General features: G+C 35.1%; 1 protein-coding gene across 4 annotated transcripts in view; it reads right to left on the bottom strand.

The window, feature by feature from the left end:
• Positions 1-17342, bottom strand: part of LOC112694059 (probable serine/threonine-protein kinase yakA) — a 42838-nt gene that overhangs the window by 6134 nt on the left and 19362 nt on the right. For all 4 annotated transcript variants that reach the window (XM_025569402.1, XM_025569404.1, XM_025569403.1 and 1 more), the window contains exons 2-4: positions 12291-13644; positions 2128-2276; positions 1499-1981 (exon numbers count right to left, since the gene is read on the bottom strand). In XM_025569402.1, the coding sequence (XP_025425187.1) occupies positions 1499-1981; positions 2128-2276; positions 12291-13644 (1986 nt within the window). The remainder of the gene's footprint in view (positions 1-1498; positions 1982-2127; positions 2277-12290; positions 13645-17342) is intronic.

Here is a 17342-nt window from a genome sequence, read left to right as displayed (position 1 = left end):
CAGCGTTTAATTAATGGCCAACAGATATTATAATCGTATCATGTGTGTAAACGGAGACTGCTGCATGGTTCCCCATTTTCGGACTCACACATTGTTTTTGTACTCTTTTATGTAAACTCGTACACACGACGGTCCAGCGCAAAGGCATCACATCACTTTGGGTGGCCGCGAACCTCGAAAAAGATACCTATTAATCGGTTGGTCCACCGCCACCACAGGGGGTTTGTTTCTCGAACGTGCATGCCGACTTTACTTTTATTTTTCTCTTAGGCCGAAAAAAACGACCCGAATGAACACAACACGCGCTCACACGACTACACGTATCGGGGGTTAGGACACACACACACACACACACACACACACACACACACACACTAGCGCAAAATCCAGTGAAGTTCACACCGATGAGACCTGCCAGTCTTGCAGATGAAATCGAGTATAGGAGTATAATATACAAATTATATATGTGTATTAAACAAATCCAGTAATCGGGAGGTTGCGAGTTCTATTCGAACCAATACAATTAGAAAATTATACAAACTAATATTTTCGGAACAGTTATTAAAATAGTTATTAAAATAGTGATTACAATAGTATTAATATATGTACACAATACAGAACTCACATAGAATATGCTATAGACAATAAAGCCGACATAATACAACAAAACCATTCAGAATTCTAACAAATTTAATATTTTTAACTACTCCGAGTACATACTTCTTTATTTTAAAAAATATAGGATGAAAAGTAATGCCTAAGTGCATCGAATTTCATTCTAATCGATGTATTTACTGAGTGCAAACGCATGATGTTCGTAGTATAAAAGTAGAACCTAATCTTACTCGACGATATGAGATAATTTAGTCACCGAGTGGGTTTTAGCACGATTTTCCGTGAAACCGGACAACACAACGTTTGTACGTATTGAAAACATATTGGTGGGTATTATATACAAAATATAATCATCGGTGACACGTATTTGATTAAAAGGGCTCGTAACTTGTAATTCAAAAAAAGATGATCATGATAAACATAGATTTGCACTAATAATGTAAAAATACGCAAAAAAAAATTACATAGAAAGTGAAAAAGTAAATGAAAAGTATAATTGCTACTTTGATTGTTTAATATTTTAAGTACTATTTAATTTTCCTACTTTGAAATGTTATTATACGAGTGTAATAGCATTTAAAATTTGAAGAACGGAAAAATATTATGTAAAAAAATATCTTGTATTTCAGTTTTACATTCCAACAGTTATATCCGAAACAGATGTTAAAACTTATTCAGAATCTCTAGGAATTTTCAAAATAAATATGCTAATTTCGCAAATCACAAGCCCTGATAATAATAATTTTGAATAAAACAGAAACGGCAGTGAATAAAAAGCTGCATCAGTAAAACGTGTTGTTTGCTGTTCATTAGACAACAATGGGACAGTATAAGACGACGTACAGGTATATATTATATTGTTTGCAATTACATCGGTACTTACAGGCGTGGAGGGACGCGGCCGCGGAGAACGTGGCATTCGACCGGCTCCTGCTCGTCTGGTTGTTGGCTATTGGAACGTAGTTTATGGAACCGTCGGTATTCGGGTACCCGTGGGTCGCAACGGTCGCGGTCGTGGCCCACTGCAGCGTAGAGGGATCCGACGAACCGCTGGCGTTGTTGACGACGGCCGCGGGAGCCAAGTGATACGGCACAACGCCGGAGGTGGCGATCGGGTGGTAGGACGCGGACGAGCGCGACGTACCGGGCGACGTGTACGCGGATGACGTGTGCGTGACGAAACGTTGCCCGAAAGCCGGTAGCCCGCCGCCGCCGTTGTGTCCAGACTGCTGTTGCTGTTGCTGTTGTTGCTGCTGCTGCTGCTGCTGTTGCTGTTTGGAGCCACTGCCGCCGCCGCCGCCGCCGCCGCCGCCGCCACCACCGGACGATGTTGGCGAATACACTTCGGTACCGTCATCGGAAACGACTACAGGAGAAAAAACATGTTCGATTTATAGATTTATCGATAATAACAACAGTGGTCGAAAAAATAGGAAAAGTTTGGACACAGCGATACGTTTAGAACGTATGCGGAGGAGATGGCGGAGTAAGAGGTGAAGAAGAGTATCTTACCTGTGGACCACATGTGGTTGCCGGCAACGGACGTGATAATATTATTTGTGGTCTGCTGCTGGGCCACGAGTTCGGGCGAGGAAGTGAAGTACTGCTGCAGCGTTGCCGAGTACAAGCCGGCTCCGTTACTTCTCGGGTACATGGAAGAGCTGCGTGGAAAATAAAGCACGACGATCAGAAGATGAATAATACATTGCGGCGATGAGTTAAGTACGAGTACTACAATTAACGACTGGCACGGTTTGTAATATATACATAAACACGCAGATTCCAGAGAAGAGTGAGCGAGGGAGAGGGAGGGCACGACAGAGCGAGAGAGAGGGACAGCCCAGAGGTACTGACCAGTCTCCGACGGTAACTTTACTGGCCAGCATACGGCCCGAAACGTGTTGCAGTGTTGCGATGTGGCCTTGCCGGTGTTTTCACCGGGCGGCACGTTCAGCCTTGGCAGAGCATCATAATACGTTATAACAGATTATACACACCCGATAGCGGGCGGACGGCGGAAAATGGTGATGGGGAGGGCACATGCTTCTCTTTAATGAAATATTATTATTGTTATTGTTACGGCGGCAGCGGTCGACTGATCGTACACTTGACGAAAGCTGTGTCGTCGTTGTATAACGATTTGCAAGGGATATCAGAGAGTCCGCTCGCATTTAAAAATACGTCAAAACGTAGTCGCTACACCGTTCGAAACCATTTGAAAACTTCACACGACGTAAATACTTTGGGGGCATTGGTAAAAAAAAATGGATCTTTGACCGAATGACTTGGAATAACGCGCAGTGGTATAAGTCAAAAGCTGCACGATCCACCAGTGGCGGATTTTAGAATTTTTTTTTTTTTTTTGGGGGGAGGGTGATCCTTTGATATAATCATATAATATATTAAGACACAAAAATGTTTTAACCCATTAATCCTTTATTACTTGAAATTGAATTCTTAGATAAAAAAAAAAAACACAACATAACTTGTTTAACCTTAGCGTCCCGAGCGAATATATAACAACCTATATTTGGGACCAGGGGGAATTCCAGACCTTAAAACTATAAGTCCGACAAGTGCGGACTTCATACATGGATTCACTATTTATGTATTTTTTAATGTGATTTAAATAATAAATAAGGAAAATTTAAAGGAAAAAAAGCCATGGAGTCACTACCTAATTGACCCCGCCTTAGTTCCACAACAAGTAGACACGATACCGAAAATTTTTTTTAAATCTAAATGCATAAAATAAGTGACAAGATAGATTTTGAACGGAAATATGTTAGAAGATGACATTTTATGATTAAATCTTTCTACACTCGAGTGACTATAATATAAGACTAATAAATTAATTTTAAAATTCTAGATGTGCAATAAAATATTTAGAACACTTAAATAAGCATAAGCTACATTATCATTACTATAAATTATAACATTTTAATTTTTAATACCGTTTAGTTATGGAGAAATAACAGGGAAAAAATAGGAATAACCGTATAAATAAATATTCTCATAATAATCGAATAACCATGGCTAACTATAGGAACTATGTGTACTTTGTAGAATTTCCTAAGTTAATGCGCTTCAAACTGTGAAAAAATTTGAAATTTTAATAACAAACGTGATCTTTAGCTTCGTCGTACATACTCGGACGGTGTTTGATCGTACGTGATCGTATGTGCTAAAATAGTGCTCGATAAATTGTGTACGACAAATTCCAGAGGAAATCAAAAAAAAAAAAAAAGAAGGATTTAACCGAACACCGGCGTCGTATTATACAAATATATATCACAATTTACACATAATATAAAATCAACACGGAAAACCGATACCTTATAATAATCAAAGCTAATCAACGTTTTCGTTCAAGGTAAGGATAATATACCTCCGAAGTATCGGATTACATTAGATGATATCAGTGCACCAACGGATTTTCGGTAATAATTTAAGGTGTTTTTCTTTATTTTTTTTTTACACAAACAATCAAAATAAAACGTCCCTTTATCGATAACAGTGCGAAAAAACGCTCCAGTTTTCAATGACACGAGATTACGTGTCATACTATATAGAGAACATAATGATATTATAATAAATATTATTCCCAAAACGAACATGTTTAATAATAACATTGTCCTTGTCATATACGCTGCTGCCGTTGTGCTCACGTATTATAAACACAACTAGTTTGTTTTTCACGGACGGTCTTAAAAAACATATATATATATATATATATATATATGAAAATAATATATATAAAATATAAATAAATAGTAATGTTTATGTTCTCAACTACATCAACACAATCAAAAACTACTTGGAATTACAAGACCTGTTGAATTGTGTGTTACGGCACGAACTAATAAAATAAAATTGTTCTAGTGACAAAGGATTAAAATAAAATCGACAAAATATATCTGAAAACAACGACAGTGTCACATAAGAGACATTCACCGATGTCTATGAATTTTTAGATATTAAGATGAAGGCAAACAAATATTTATAAGACTTAACACGGCTTATAGATTTGGGTAATATGTACAAAACAAGGAAAGTTTCATGATAGTTAAAACGTGTTTTTGTTATTATCTTCTGAAATATACGTTTTCCCTCACTTATTATTCTTAAATAAAATATTACGATTTTTAACCAATTTACTCTACAACACTAATATCCACAAAATTTTATCGTAAACTCGTCAAATCGATTGGAGAAAAAAATGTGCCGGTCGAAATCGCACACAAGAAACGACACATATTGGCACTGAGTAAAAACAACGGTTACACTAAAACAATATGATGGAAGATAAATTAGTATTGCAAATTAATGGAAACGGACGAGGAAAAACTAACGGTTGTTTTTATCGGTGAAACGCGTGCGCGCTCTGAATGACGGACGCGACGGTTCGCCCGCAAGAGGAATCACACTCTGAAGATTATACACGCATGCTGGTGGGCACCTGCGAGGCGTAAGTGTATCACCCTGTGGGTGGAATAAATGCGACGGTTCGCTTTTTCGAGTCTAACAAGGTTCGTCTATTGTTCATGTACAGCTGGTGGAAAGGGGTAAAGGAGGCTATGTTAACGGTCGGTTAATTTTAAATCATTTATTTTTCCTCTCTACGACCAGGAAAATAAACATCGAGTACGAAAAACAATGATGTACAAAAAATTCGAAATCTGGTGGACGCGTGTAGGTATAGAATCGGAAACATCAACACGAAATAGTCAAAATAAATAAAACGTAGTTGACAACAAATACGACTGGTTCAACGATGATTCATTCACATTGAACTCGGTCGTCATCAAGTACCGAACGCGATGCACATTATAAACCCGGGGGTCAATTTAATGTCAATAGACATCAGATATTATGTGACGTTATCAATAGAAAATGTGAAAATATTTATAATCGCTCCACCGTAGCATTGTGCTGCTCTTAGCACGGCGAAAATAACGGTAATAATATATCTCCTCCTCTGAGGGGACGGCTTTAAAAATTGAAACGAAAAACGTATCTCCGGTTGGTATTTTCGAACGAACTAATACACATTTCACAAAAGAACAACATAACTACTTATTATTATACAATAATGTCGTTCACTATAAAGCGTAAGCAGCGAAGTGTGTAAACAACGTTCGCGTCGCACAGCCGCCGGTTTCCCAGAACGAATCCGTGGGCGGATCACAACGTCACCTCTCCGCGGGGCCGTGGTGCGTAGAGTACACGACTACGTTATAATATAACTATATATGCGGCAGATTTGGGTATGCGGTAGCGACACGAGCGGAATGCTTAGCTAAGCACATCATCGCCGCCGCCGCCGATCCTTTGTGAAAGGAAAAAACATAATTTAATAATATTGTACGATTATCGTCATCATAATATCAAACACGACGACGACGCAATGGCGTTTTTATGTACAAGACGACTATCTTCTTAGATATTTTTTTTCCTTTTTTTTTTCTGTTAAATTCTCTCTACTGCCAACTCTCGGACGGGGTACGTAATATAAACACGGATCGCAATGCTATTCGATCGTATTTCAAAAGAAGCGACAGAGGATCGCGAAAAAAACTACACGTGCATTATAAAACGAGGAAGAAAAAAATTAATAAAAATAAATAAATCGAAAATAAATCTCGCAAAATCAGTCTTGTGCGCACCACGTCATTTTAGTCTCGTATACCTGACGGAGTCATAATAATAATTATTATTATTAATGTAACTAAACTAACCGAGAGAAAATACACTGTTGCACATAGTGTTGCGATATGTAGTATGCCGCTGACTCTTTTCTCGTTGCTGAAACAGTGAGTCAGCATTTGAATAAAAAAACACAGTTCGTCGGCGGAACGTGCAGTAAAAACGAACGATGGATCAAACGATACGCGCAATTATTACGCACAATATTGTCGACATATGACCAAGGACGAAAAAAAACCTAATAAGTCCAACACGAAATCCGAAACCAACACCGCCGAAAGGTCGGATTGTTTTATGTGGGTACATCAACCTGCTCGCGTGTCGACTTTCTATAATTTGTCTTTAGTATTTGTTGGGTAAAATTTTAATGAATTTATAACGATAAATGTATTATTTCGTTTTGCCAACTACGGCTTTTAATGTCAGAGTTGATTTGATTGATAAAAAATACATTAGAAGAAAAAAATAGAATACTGCTAAAACCGAAAAAAAATGTAATCCTGAGTAATATTGCTAAAATATTATTATCTATTGAGCAATAATGAATGTTTTTTTTTTTTTTTTTTGAGGCAAAAAATTGTCATCAAACGTTAATTAATCTCACCTGAGCACGGTCGACGTGAGCGTAAATTTTAGTTTCCAAATCATTAAAATTTCACGGATATAAAAATCCCGATTAAGATTATGGTGATTAGCGAAATTCTGATATCAACTGCTGGGGCATTAGAAGAATTTTGATCTTTTCGTAGAAATAGTTTAAAATTTCTATGTTCAAAAACCGAAAATAATTCGAAAATATGTGCGTAACAAGCCCTACTCCAGACAAACCCCCGGCCCCGATGTCAATTTTTCAGTGTACATAATACAATACGGTTGCGCGACGAAGGAGGAGTTAACGGTAGAGGCGAAACGCGCGTGCGCACCAAAGGATTTTCCATGTGAACGGAAGACGGTAAGGAAAATTAGTCAAAATCGGTTTTTATCTAGGTTTACGCGGGCAGTTAAAACAAACTTAAGGGGGACCCGTAGGGGGAATAGGCAATGATGTCCTTGGTTCGTGCGAACACTTAAATCGCGTCCATAAAATTAGATGGGAAAAAAAAACGGTGACCAGCATAAATATAACATTTATTTTTTTTTTCACATTTCGTTTCGAAGTAATAATGAATTTACACGGTCTTTGCACACGTTGCTGCTCACAATGGGCGAGCGCGCGAAGAACGTGTTGGAACAATTACCATTTATTCATTAGGCCTCGGCCGGTCGTACGGATCGGCCACAGAGGGGACGCGGGGTGTCGGCGACCGCGACAGCAGCACACAACGACAGTTTTTATTATATTTTATTTCTCCTGCAACAACGGCTCGTTTAAACGCTGAACAAACCATACTCGTTGCACACGTGATATTATTATACACTACACACTATAGTAGTACATGCATATACGGTAGTTTATATATATATTTATATATATACATACACACACACATAATAAACATACGACTCTACGAGCATGTATAGGTATGTTGGTGTACACCGCGCGTGCATGCACATACACACGCGCGTTTACGTTTATCGTGAAATAGTTGTGGAAATTCCGTTCGACCTCGGGTATTCATATATTAATAGAACCGAATTTCATGTACAACAATCCCAATGACGACGCTCGAAACCAATAAATAACGTTCCAATTATAATTCCGGCAGCGAAGAATTTTTTTTCTCTTCCAACAACCAAAGAATAAAATAATTATTGAAGTACACAATTGTTAACCTACAAAACGAAAAATCGAAAATACTTTACATCGCGCAACAACCTGTGTAACGGAGTTATAATATTAAGTTATTATGTTCACCAAGTGTTCGATTACATGATGTTAGTTGTAATTTTTTATAAATTTCAATATTATTATTTAAGGTATCAATAGCCGCAAGAATAGGGTTGCCATCCGTCCCGATCCATCAGGATCGTCACCGTTATTGAGCTATACATGCCGACGTCCCGAAAAAAACTAAAATGTCCCGATTGAAATTGTTCATTCTAAATTTCGCACATTTTGCTTTTAGTTTACGAATATATCCGACCGAAAATGAAAAATTATGTTTTTAAACTTCTATGACTAAACGTAACAGTGTTTTCGTTAATGACGACCCAGTGGACTGATTAATGAGATCGCATACTCCCAGAAACTATGGAGTCAATTTTACAAAGTCAAGTTAATTATTACATGACTTGCGCAAAGTTATACAAATATTTTAAAAGGAACAAGCTATTGAAAAAAGCAAAATCTTCTGAAAGTATGGCTATTCGAGTACTCTGTAATTAATTATAAATATTTTTTTTTAATGTAACCTAAATTAATAAACAAAGTTTATCTAAAAAAAAAAAGTTATAATTTTTATTACGAAATTAGAGTGTTTTATACACTCCAACCTAGAATTATTAGAATGTTCCGACGAGATCCTAGTAGTTAAATATAGTAACCCTACGCAAGAAACAAAATTTCACCGAATTATTAACAAAATTTAAATTATTACGGTAAAATTATGATTTGGATGAAGTTGACACTTCTACAACGTAAATGGTAAATGGTAAAATAAATATAATCCGATGTTATCACTTAGTCGAAAAAATATTTAATTTATAATAAATCTAAAAATGTATACGTAACACAAAAATGGAATATAATAATTAGTTTTTGTTATTTATAATCATATTATTAGATAAATATATATATATACTTCAAAACTAATACAACGAACATCGATAAATGGTAAAGAAATTAACTTAGGTGTTTATGTAATTTGATTCGTAATGTATAATAAAAGTATTAAGATGACAAATTACAAATGAATTTTTTGTAGAAATGTCACGTATTATTTGATTACTATTTTACTCGCAGCACAAATATATAATCAAATAGAATTACAAGAATGTATTTAAAATTTTTAAAAAGCCATTTTCAAAATACAGTATTTAAGAGTTTAAAAATGAAATAATTATTTTTTCGACTTTTAAAGCAGTCTTCAACTGCAGTTGTCTACTTTGTATATTATAACAACGATGAGAAATAAACCAGAGCGATTTTATAATAACCAGTTGAGTGTAAAAAAAAACAATTAAACCAGGAATAATTATGTAGAGTAGAGTAAAATAAATATATTTGACCAAACATTAAATATATTTTTGTTTTTGTTACAGGCCCTAATCAGGCACGGTTGTCCTCCGATCACTCATAAACGCGCATACTAGTGAATTGTCCAAACACCGATAGCATAAGAACGAGTCTCGATAAAGAGGTTATTTTTACACAAAAAAATATTTCGTCATTTAAAGAGTAAAAATATTGTATACTGGTCCTAAATACTTATGAATTTTGAAGAAAAAAAATGGTTGATTATAAATTTTTGAAAATAAATTCGAAAAACCAATTAAATCTTATAGAAAAAAAAATAGAATCACTTCGACGTTTACTTGGGTTATTTACATCAAAAACCAGGAGATGATAGTTGACCTCAATAAAATAATATCGTTAGCAAAATTATGACGAAAATCTGTAAATCAGTACTACTCTTTATAGTTTTGTGAGCGTGCATAGTAATTGTTTTGCTATAGTAGGTGTTTCATCAGATTTGCTGATGATATAATTTTTTTTCTTTCTTACTTTCTGAGAACTGGTGAGTTACGATAATATATGTATTCGGGTTTATTTCTTCTTTCGACCCAGAGAAACACGAATTTGACGTCGATGCGATTTTTGAAAATTTCCAGAGAAGGAGGTAGACGACCGGAATATGATGGGATAATATATGCAATACAGCATGGGTAATAAACGTCAGGTGTCGTGCAACATATAATTTACAGTCCGAGTGCATGGCAGGTTTTATTTTTCTAACGTTGTACAACAGTACAGACTAATACGTTTTTAGAATGTTACGCAGAAATTATTCTTAAGTTGTAAATACATTTTTGAAGGGAAACTTTCAACAATCTCTTAAAATTTGAAATTATATCAATATTGTAACTTTAATTGTTATTTTGTTTCATTTACGTACGAATATAAAAGTATTGATTGAAAAAAAAAACAAATTAGAAATGATAAATACAATATAATATTTATAAACTGCTAAAATTACACATAATAGGTCCGAACTATTTAAATAATTTTATCGTATTATTAGAACAATTATAATCCCAAAGAAAAAATATAATAGCATAATATACTTCATTCTCATCCAACATAATTAAAATTCAATTCTTAATTTAAAATTCTTTAAATGTTAATGTTTACGAAACAGATTCAAACTCTTTAAAAGAACATTACCAAATTTATATACTAAAACGTAAAATGTTTACGGAGATATAAATCCATGGTAAAATATAGAGATGATTAGTTCGATGTGGCAATTGAATACGTAAAAATTGTAATATGAATAACGAAGGTGTATAAATGATGAAAATTTAACATTCACGTACTCATGTACTCTTGGGTGATAATTAATTGGATGATTTGAAAATATAAGATAATATCAATAATCCCAGAACGTTGAATATTTTTATTTATTTTTTATTTATTTTTTTTTATAACTAATTGAGGTCAGCAATTTAAAAACACAAATATTGTATTTTTTTCCTACTCCACGCATTTAACTACGATAATGATGGCAATATTTAAAACAATCAACCAATTAATAAAGTCCATAATATTATCAGACCGTTCTCTATAATGGGCCATGAACGTAGTAACAATATTTCAGTTATGAAATAATAGCCGAACGAGATTAATTATTTAGTTCAAGTAAAATTAGACAGAAGTCCAATATATGACTAAGAAAAAATAGCAGTTACAGCGAGAAAAGTTGTATGCCAATTACCGGGGAACGAATACGAAACCATCACAAACAGACCGGCATACAGAAACCAGCACGTAGTTAATGAGGACGTATGATTTCAAACATTATTTATTTATTTTTATGACTTTTATCTTTTATTGATACATAATAGGCCCGAAGAGACAAATCGTGGACAAATCGTACGAACGATTCTAGTCGATGCTAAATATAAACATATTTTAGGACATTCCGCTGCCGCCGCCGAGTCGTCTGGTGAACACGATGTATACCTACGACGATACGCGCGCACACGGGGCGGCTAGGCCAACGACCGCGGTTATCTTATACACGGTGGTTTTAATAATAAAACGCAATAAATGTATAAATAAAAATGAAAGTAATTAGATGAAATATCTTACATATATCAATATAATTGCTACCCATATAAGGGGGTGACGAGGAACCGATTTTTACACATAGGACACCGGGTCTGGTGTCCGACACGCGCGTGCGTTATTCTGGCAAAACATTATTGCGCCCAACGTACTAGACCGGTCGATCGAAAAGGATGAGGGTGGTACTCGTAGTATTACGCAAAGAAATGAGACCCCCACACGCTATTTCAGTTACGCTCGATCGGAAAACCGTACGATTTGGATAGCGCGTCTCTATCTCCGTGTAAACACGGTTGGAGCGATATAATTGACACTGCGAAGGTGCGACAATGAGTGGAATTATCGGGAGTACCGTAGACGAGACGTATAGGTCAGCGATTGCTGCGTGGAGATCTTGCCGTGGCGATGACCCGCGCACCGTGCTCACGTACACGCGTGGCCCACACGATAATCGACGGCCGTCGACGACTAGTCGTCACCGACCGAAACTGATACAAGTACGCGTGAAGGCCCTTAACCCCGAACCTGATAACTAACGTCGATTACGGTGTGCGATTACACACTATTTCTTGTTGGTCTGCTCAACCAGTGAACCCGTGGATACCGGGGATTCCTACGGAATACCACACGTGGATAAGGCACGAGTGACGGAGCGGGGGAGGGGAATAATCATATTTAATGGGAATAATTACATTACGAGTGGTGGGCAGAGTAGATCGGAAAAACATAAAAAAAAGCTTACCCCGAGATGCTGGAACCGCTGTTGTTATGGTGAATAACGTTAGTGGCACCCGGGTGGTAAACGACGCTGTGATGGTTCTGCGACAGATGCTGGGTTAACTGTTGTTCGGCGGTGGTCGCGGACGACGGCGTGTACGAGTGATCGGCCACGTGAGGCTGCTGTAACACGACAGTAGGTGATCCACCCCCGGAGCCCTGTTGGTCATCTTGCAGGTGACCCTGCATGGGCGACACGCTGCCCGAGTCGCTGTGTAACGAGGCCACTAGGTGAACGAAAGGGTTGGACTGCACAGTGACGGTTCCATCGTCCGCGCGAGACATGTGCAAGTCCAGTAATTCGCCGCCCTTAGCGGCCACCACCTCCTCGTCATATGCGCCGGCCGAGCTGCCCGGACTGGAGCAATGGTCCTGCTGCTGATGCTGCAACTGCAACTGCGGTTGGTGTTCCTGGTGAAAGTACTCGTCCGTATACACGTGCGGCTCTTGCTTCAACACAATGTGTTCGAACTTGGCCTGCTGCTGCTGTTGCTGCTGGTACACCTGCTGGTACTCGTAGAAATCTTCTTCATCATCACGTTGCTGCTGGTGTTGCTGCTGGAGCTGATCCGTGGTTAGGGTCTGTGGGAAAATCGAGGCGATCAAGTCCCGACTATTGCCGTACTTGGATTGCTGATAATTCTGTGCCACTATCATGTCGTAACGGTTAATAATTGTCGACGGTCCGTTATTAGTAGTATTATTGTTGCCGGCGCTGTTGCTGCCACTGCTGTTACTGTTGCTACTGCTGACTGCGACGTTTTGCTGCGACGGACTGGTTCGCTGCTGCTGCTGCTGCTGCTGGTGGTGATGTTGATGATAGTTCATATCATCACGGTGCTCGTACACGTTGCCAGTCGGCCGTTCGTCTGTCGTACCGTGAACCTGTTGTTGCTGTAAACGGTCGACGACAGCCGGCTCCTCCTCCTCCGCACCGAACGACGTCCTACCGACCGGCGCACCATCTACCGCCGGCGACCCGTAGCCGATGCTGGGCGTGCCCGCGATGCCGCCGCCATTTTCTTCGTTCGCCACTGACGCTACATCGGCCGCGCCGTCGCCGCAACAATGCTGCGACGCCGCGATCGTCTCAACGACGGGCGACGGCTCGTCGTCTGGATCGGCGGCCACCACCGTATTGTTTATGTCGCCACGACGGCTGTTCAGCTCGTCTATGGTGTCCGCCGCTGCTCTGTCTTCCTCGGCTGACGTGTCAAACTCACCACCACCCCCGGAATCTCTTCCACCGCCACCGATAACGACCACATGATGGTGGTGGTGTTCCAACAACGATTCTTCTCCTGTCGTTGCCGGCAAACCTATATTAACACAAAACAAGCAAGGTTAAAAGAATATAACGGTTTCGATCTTCAAAAAATCAATCCCGAATCTCGTACTCCTATTATGCGCAGTAGAAAAGTGATTAAATATTTAGTTGAAATTGTAACGCCTTACTCTTTGTACACAACACTAAAAAAAATATATTAAATGTATAATAATATAGAAAGAGAACTAAACTAGTATAATAGTTTAGAGAGAATTATTTCAATGATAAACCATTATATTTAATTAGATATTTAGTATCGTATTTTAATCAAACTTTTAAACTTAAAAAAATCCCTCCTCCTATAAAAATATTTTTTTTAGTTGCTATTGAAAAATGTATAAGAGGTCTCACTCAAAATTTAATTTGCACACCGGTCTCGAAGTAATCTTGTAATTACGGTACTGAATATAATCATTGATTGAAGAATCATCAATAAATCATCAGAATATCAACACTAATCAACACTTCAAATAAAATGTTAAAAACTATGTTTGTGTGGGTGTGTAGTGCGTATACAATATACGTACAATAAAAAGGAGAATATTCACTTGTGTATAAGTTTCCATCTCACTAGTCACAAAGGTATTAAAAAGAAGGATTTGTAAAATTTGCTAACTATTAATTTTAATTATTTATGTTACGTCACGAAAAAGATATAACAGACAAACTTCGTCAGACCCAGACGACAATATCAGTATAATTTATAGACATTGAGGTGCTATACTGATAAAAACATTTCGTTTGTATTCCTAATCACGTGCACCGATAGATATTTTGACGATTATTATTATATCACTTTTTTTCTTTTCCGCTTCAAAGTAAGGCTACTGTGTAGTAATCACAACTAGTACAAGATTAAAATAATTAAATATTTTGTTTTGTTGACTTTTTTCAAAGTTATTAAAACTGGACAAATAGTAAAAAGCTTGAATTAAGTCGACGAGAAAACTTAAATTATAATCTACATAGAATACTTATGTTTCGATTCCTTTCTGTCAAAACTAAATATTTGAACACAATCAGTGCATTTTTAAACTAGTTAACTAGGCGATACAAATGCCGCCCGGTGATTATACTCTGGCGACAATATTTTGAAAGATTGGGCGAAATAATGCGAAACAAACGTGTAATACTATAATCGTACTCTGGTATTACATTGACTATTTTGAGAAAAACATTTTTTGTCGCCCAGTGAAAATTTCTTATAAAATGCACTAAACACAATATCAATCAAATTAAAACATCGAAAATCCAAAGAGTAATATTATTAAAATCGACTTACGGATATAAAGATAATTTTTTTTTTTTATAAAGTTTCTAATTATAACTTACTGAACAAGTAATATAAACAAGAATCAATACACATTTTGTTGTAATTAATTTTAAATGACGAATCAAAATAATTTGATCACTATAATAATACTTTTACTTACATATAAAATTATTGATTTAATATACGAAAATTGAATAATTTACTGTTTTATTATTTGTAAAAAAGAAAAAAATTGTGCAATAAAAATTATCATATGTAAAATTATCAATAGTATAAAAAATGTTATAACTAGAGACCTAATTTCTATATTTTTACATATTTTTACTAAGAGTATGCAACTCCTATTGATTAAACTTTCTCGACGGTTTATTTTCTATCAATTGATGTACGAAAATTTGTAGAGTATAAAAAAGCATATTTCAAGGTTAAAGAATGTATTGTGCAAAATAATATGTTTCAGGAATACATTGCCACATTGAGGTTTAATTTTAATAAAATATTTTATTAAAAATGTAATGGTTTATAAAAAAAACGCAAAAATGATTTTAACCTCCGTCAGTCTCTTTCCTTTTCAAGACAAAATATGCAAAGCAATATTGATAGGAACATAACATTGGTAAGAATATTAATTTTTCTGTGATTAGTGATGAGATATACAAATAAAAATATCACTGATATCCATAAACCTTATACCACGGATTAAGATTTTAATTCGTGCCTTATACTAATAGACTTTTGTACACGTACAACGATTATAGATAAAAAGATATTCTTTATGTATGACTTGTGACTGCACGATTATTATTGTAATATCGTAGGTAGTTTATTATAAACAGGGTTTGCAGTTTTAAATATGTTGTTGATAGACATTTGATTTAAACATGTTTAAACAATTGAAATTAAAAATGTATTAAACAAAATGTTTAATACAAATTGTTTAAAAAATGTTTTTTACATTACCTATATGTTAAAAATGTTTTTCAATAAATTCTTTTAAAACTTAAAAAAATACCACATATTATTATTCAAATTTAATTTGTGTTCGGTTTTGTAAATAAGTAATAACAACTAATTATATTAATTTATATTGGTAGTAAGTTATAATTCAAATTTATAAAAACGTCAATTTTATAGCGTGTTCTATTTTATACACATTAGCTATCTACCATATTTTCCCTTCGGTCTGAAGAGGATAGACAAATATTTAACTACAAGTAATTGTCAACATTCCAAATTACTATAGTACTTTAATTACTTAATTTATTACTAATTTAAATTATATGTATGCGTTTGTTTAAATGCCCTCGATATCCCAAACTATGACCAGCTTCAAAAATAAATATTGCAACATAATAACATACATTATTTTTGTTCTATGTGCCATTTCCCATTGTCATTTAAAAGTAATTTATGACAATTCTTTTCTTATTTTATAATGTTTAAATATTTAAAACAATTGAAAAAAAAACAGAAAAATGATTTTGTTTAAAATTAAAAAAACTGTTTTTTTCCGAACCCTGATTATAAATGCTCTAATACGGGTACATGTTTAAACTTAAATATTTAAGTGTTCGTTTAAGTGTACTATTTTTTGATACTTATATACCAGCAGTTATTTTTTATTTTTATTATTTAAAACATGTTATTTATATTATTTTTAAATAAATCTGAAATTCAAGTGTTATTTGACTATGTGGTAACCCATGTAAAATATAAAAACCAATATACACCAGTACATCACCATAATATAGATTAAATATGACTGTTTGAATATTTTTTTAAAGGTTAGGATTAATTCAACTATATGTATTATAATTCCTTTAATAAAGGAAAAATTTATAATTGTTCTAAATTGTTACTCTTATTTTTTTCAGTATTTAATATATTTTTATGAAAAATAATTTTTTCCGAAAAAAAAATATTTATACATACAATAGATTATTTTAATGAAATTATAAATCATAACATCTTTTTTTTAAGATTTTAAACTCATATCCGGTCAAATCCGGTCTCTAGTTATAACTTAATAATTATAATATATTGTTGGTTAATATATTATGGCTATATAATGTAAGCAAATAACATCAGATAGTCTGATAACTATACTAAACATTTATAAATCATATAAGAAAGAAATATTTAATCTCTACATTTAAATATAAATATTTGTGTTAGTTGGTTACAAATTAATTTCGATACTTTGGGTTAAACGGACGATTCAAAGTAACTAAAGCACTACACTAACTATAGTAATTTTTTTAAATATTGTATTTAATTTCTTTCAAATCATATTTATGAATTAACTATTTACTTTAATACCTACACCAACTTTTAATTTTTACTTAAATAAATCAGAATTATTTATAAAGACTACATGTATATAGATATATAGTTGGTAAATTAAAATGGACTTAGTT

This window comes from Sipha flava, unplaced genomic scaffold (assembly GCF_003268045.1).
Source record: "Sipha flava isolate LNK unplaced genomic scaffold, YSA_version1 122_pilon_pilon, whole genome shotgun sequence".
NCBI classification, from domain to species: domain Eukaryota; kingdom Metazoa; phylum Arthropoda; class Insecta; order Hemiptera; family Aphididae; genus Sipha; species Sipha flava.
This window is presented reverse-complemented; position numbering and strand designations above follow the sequence as displayed.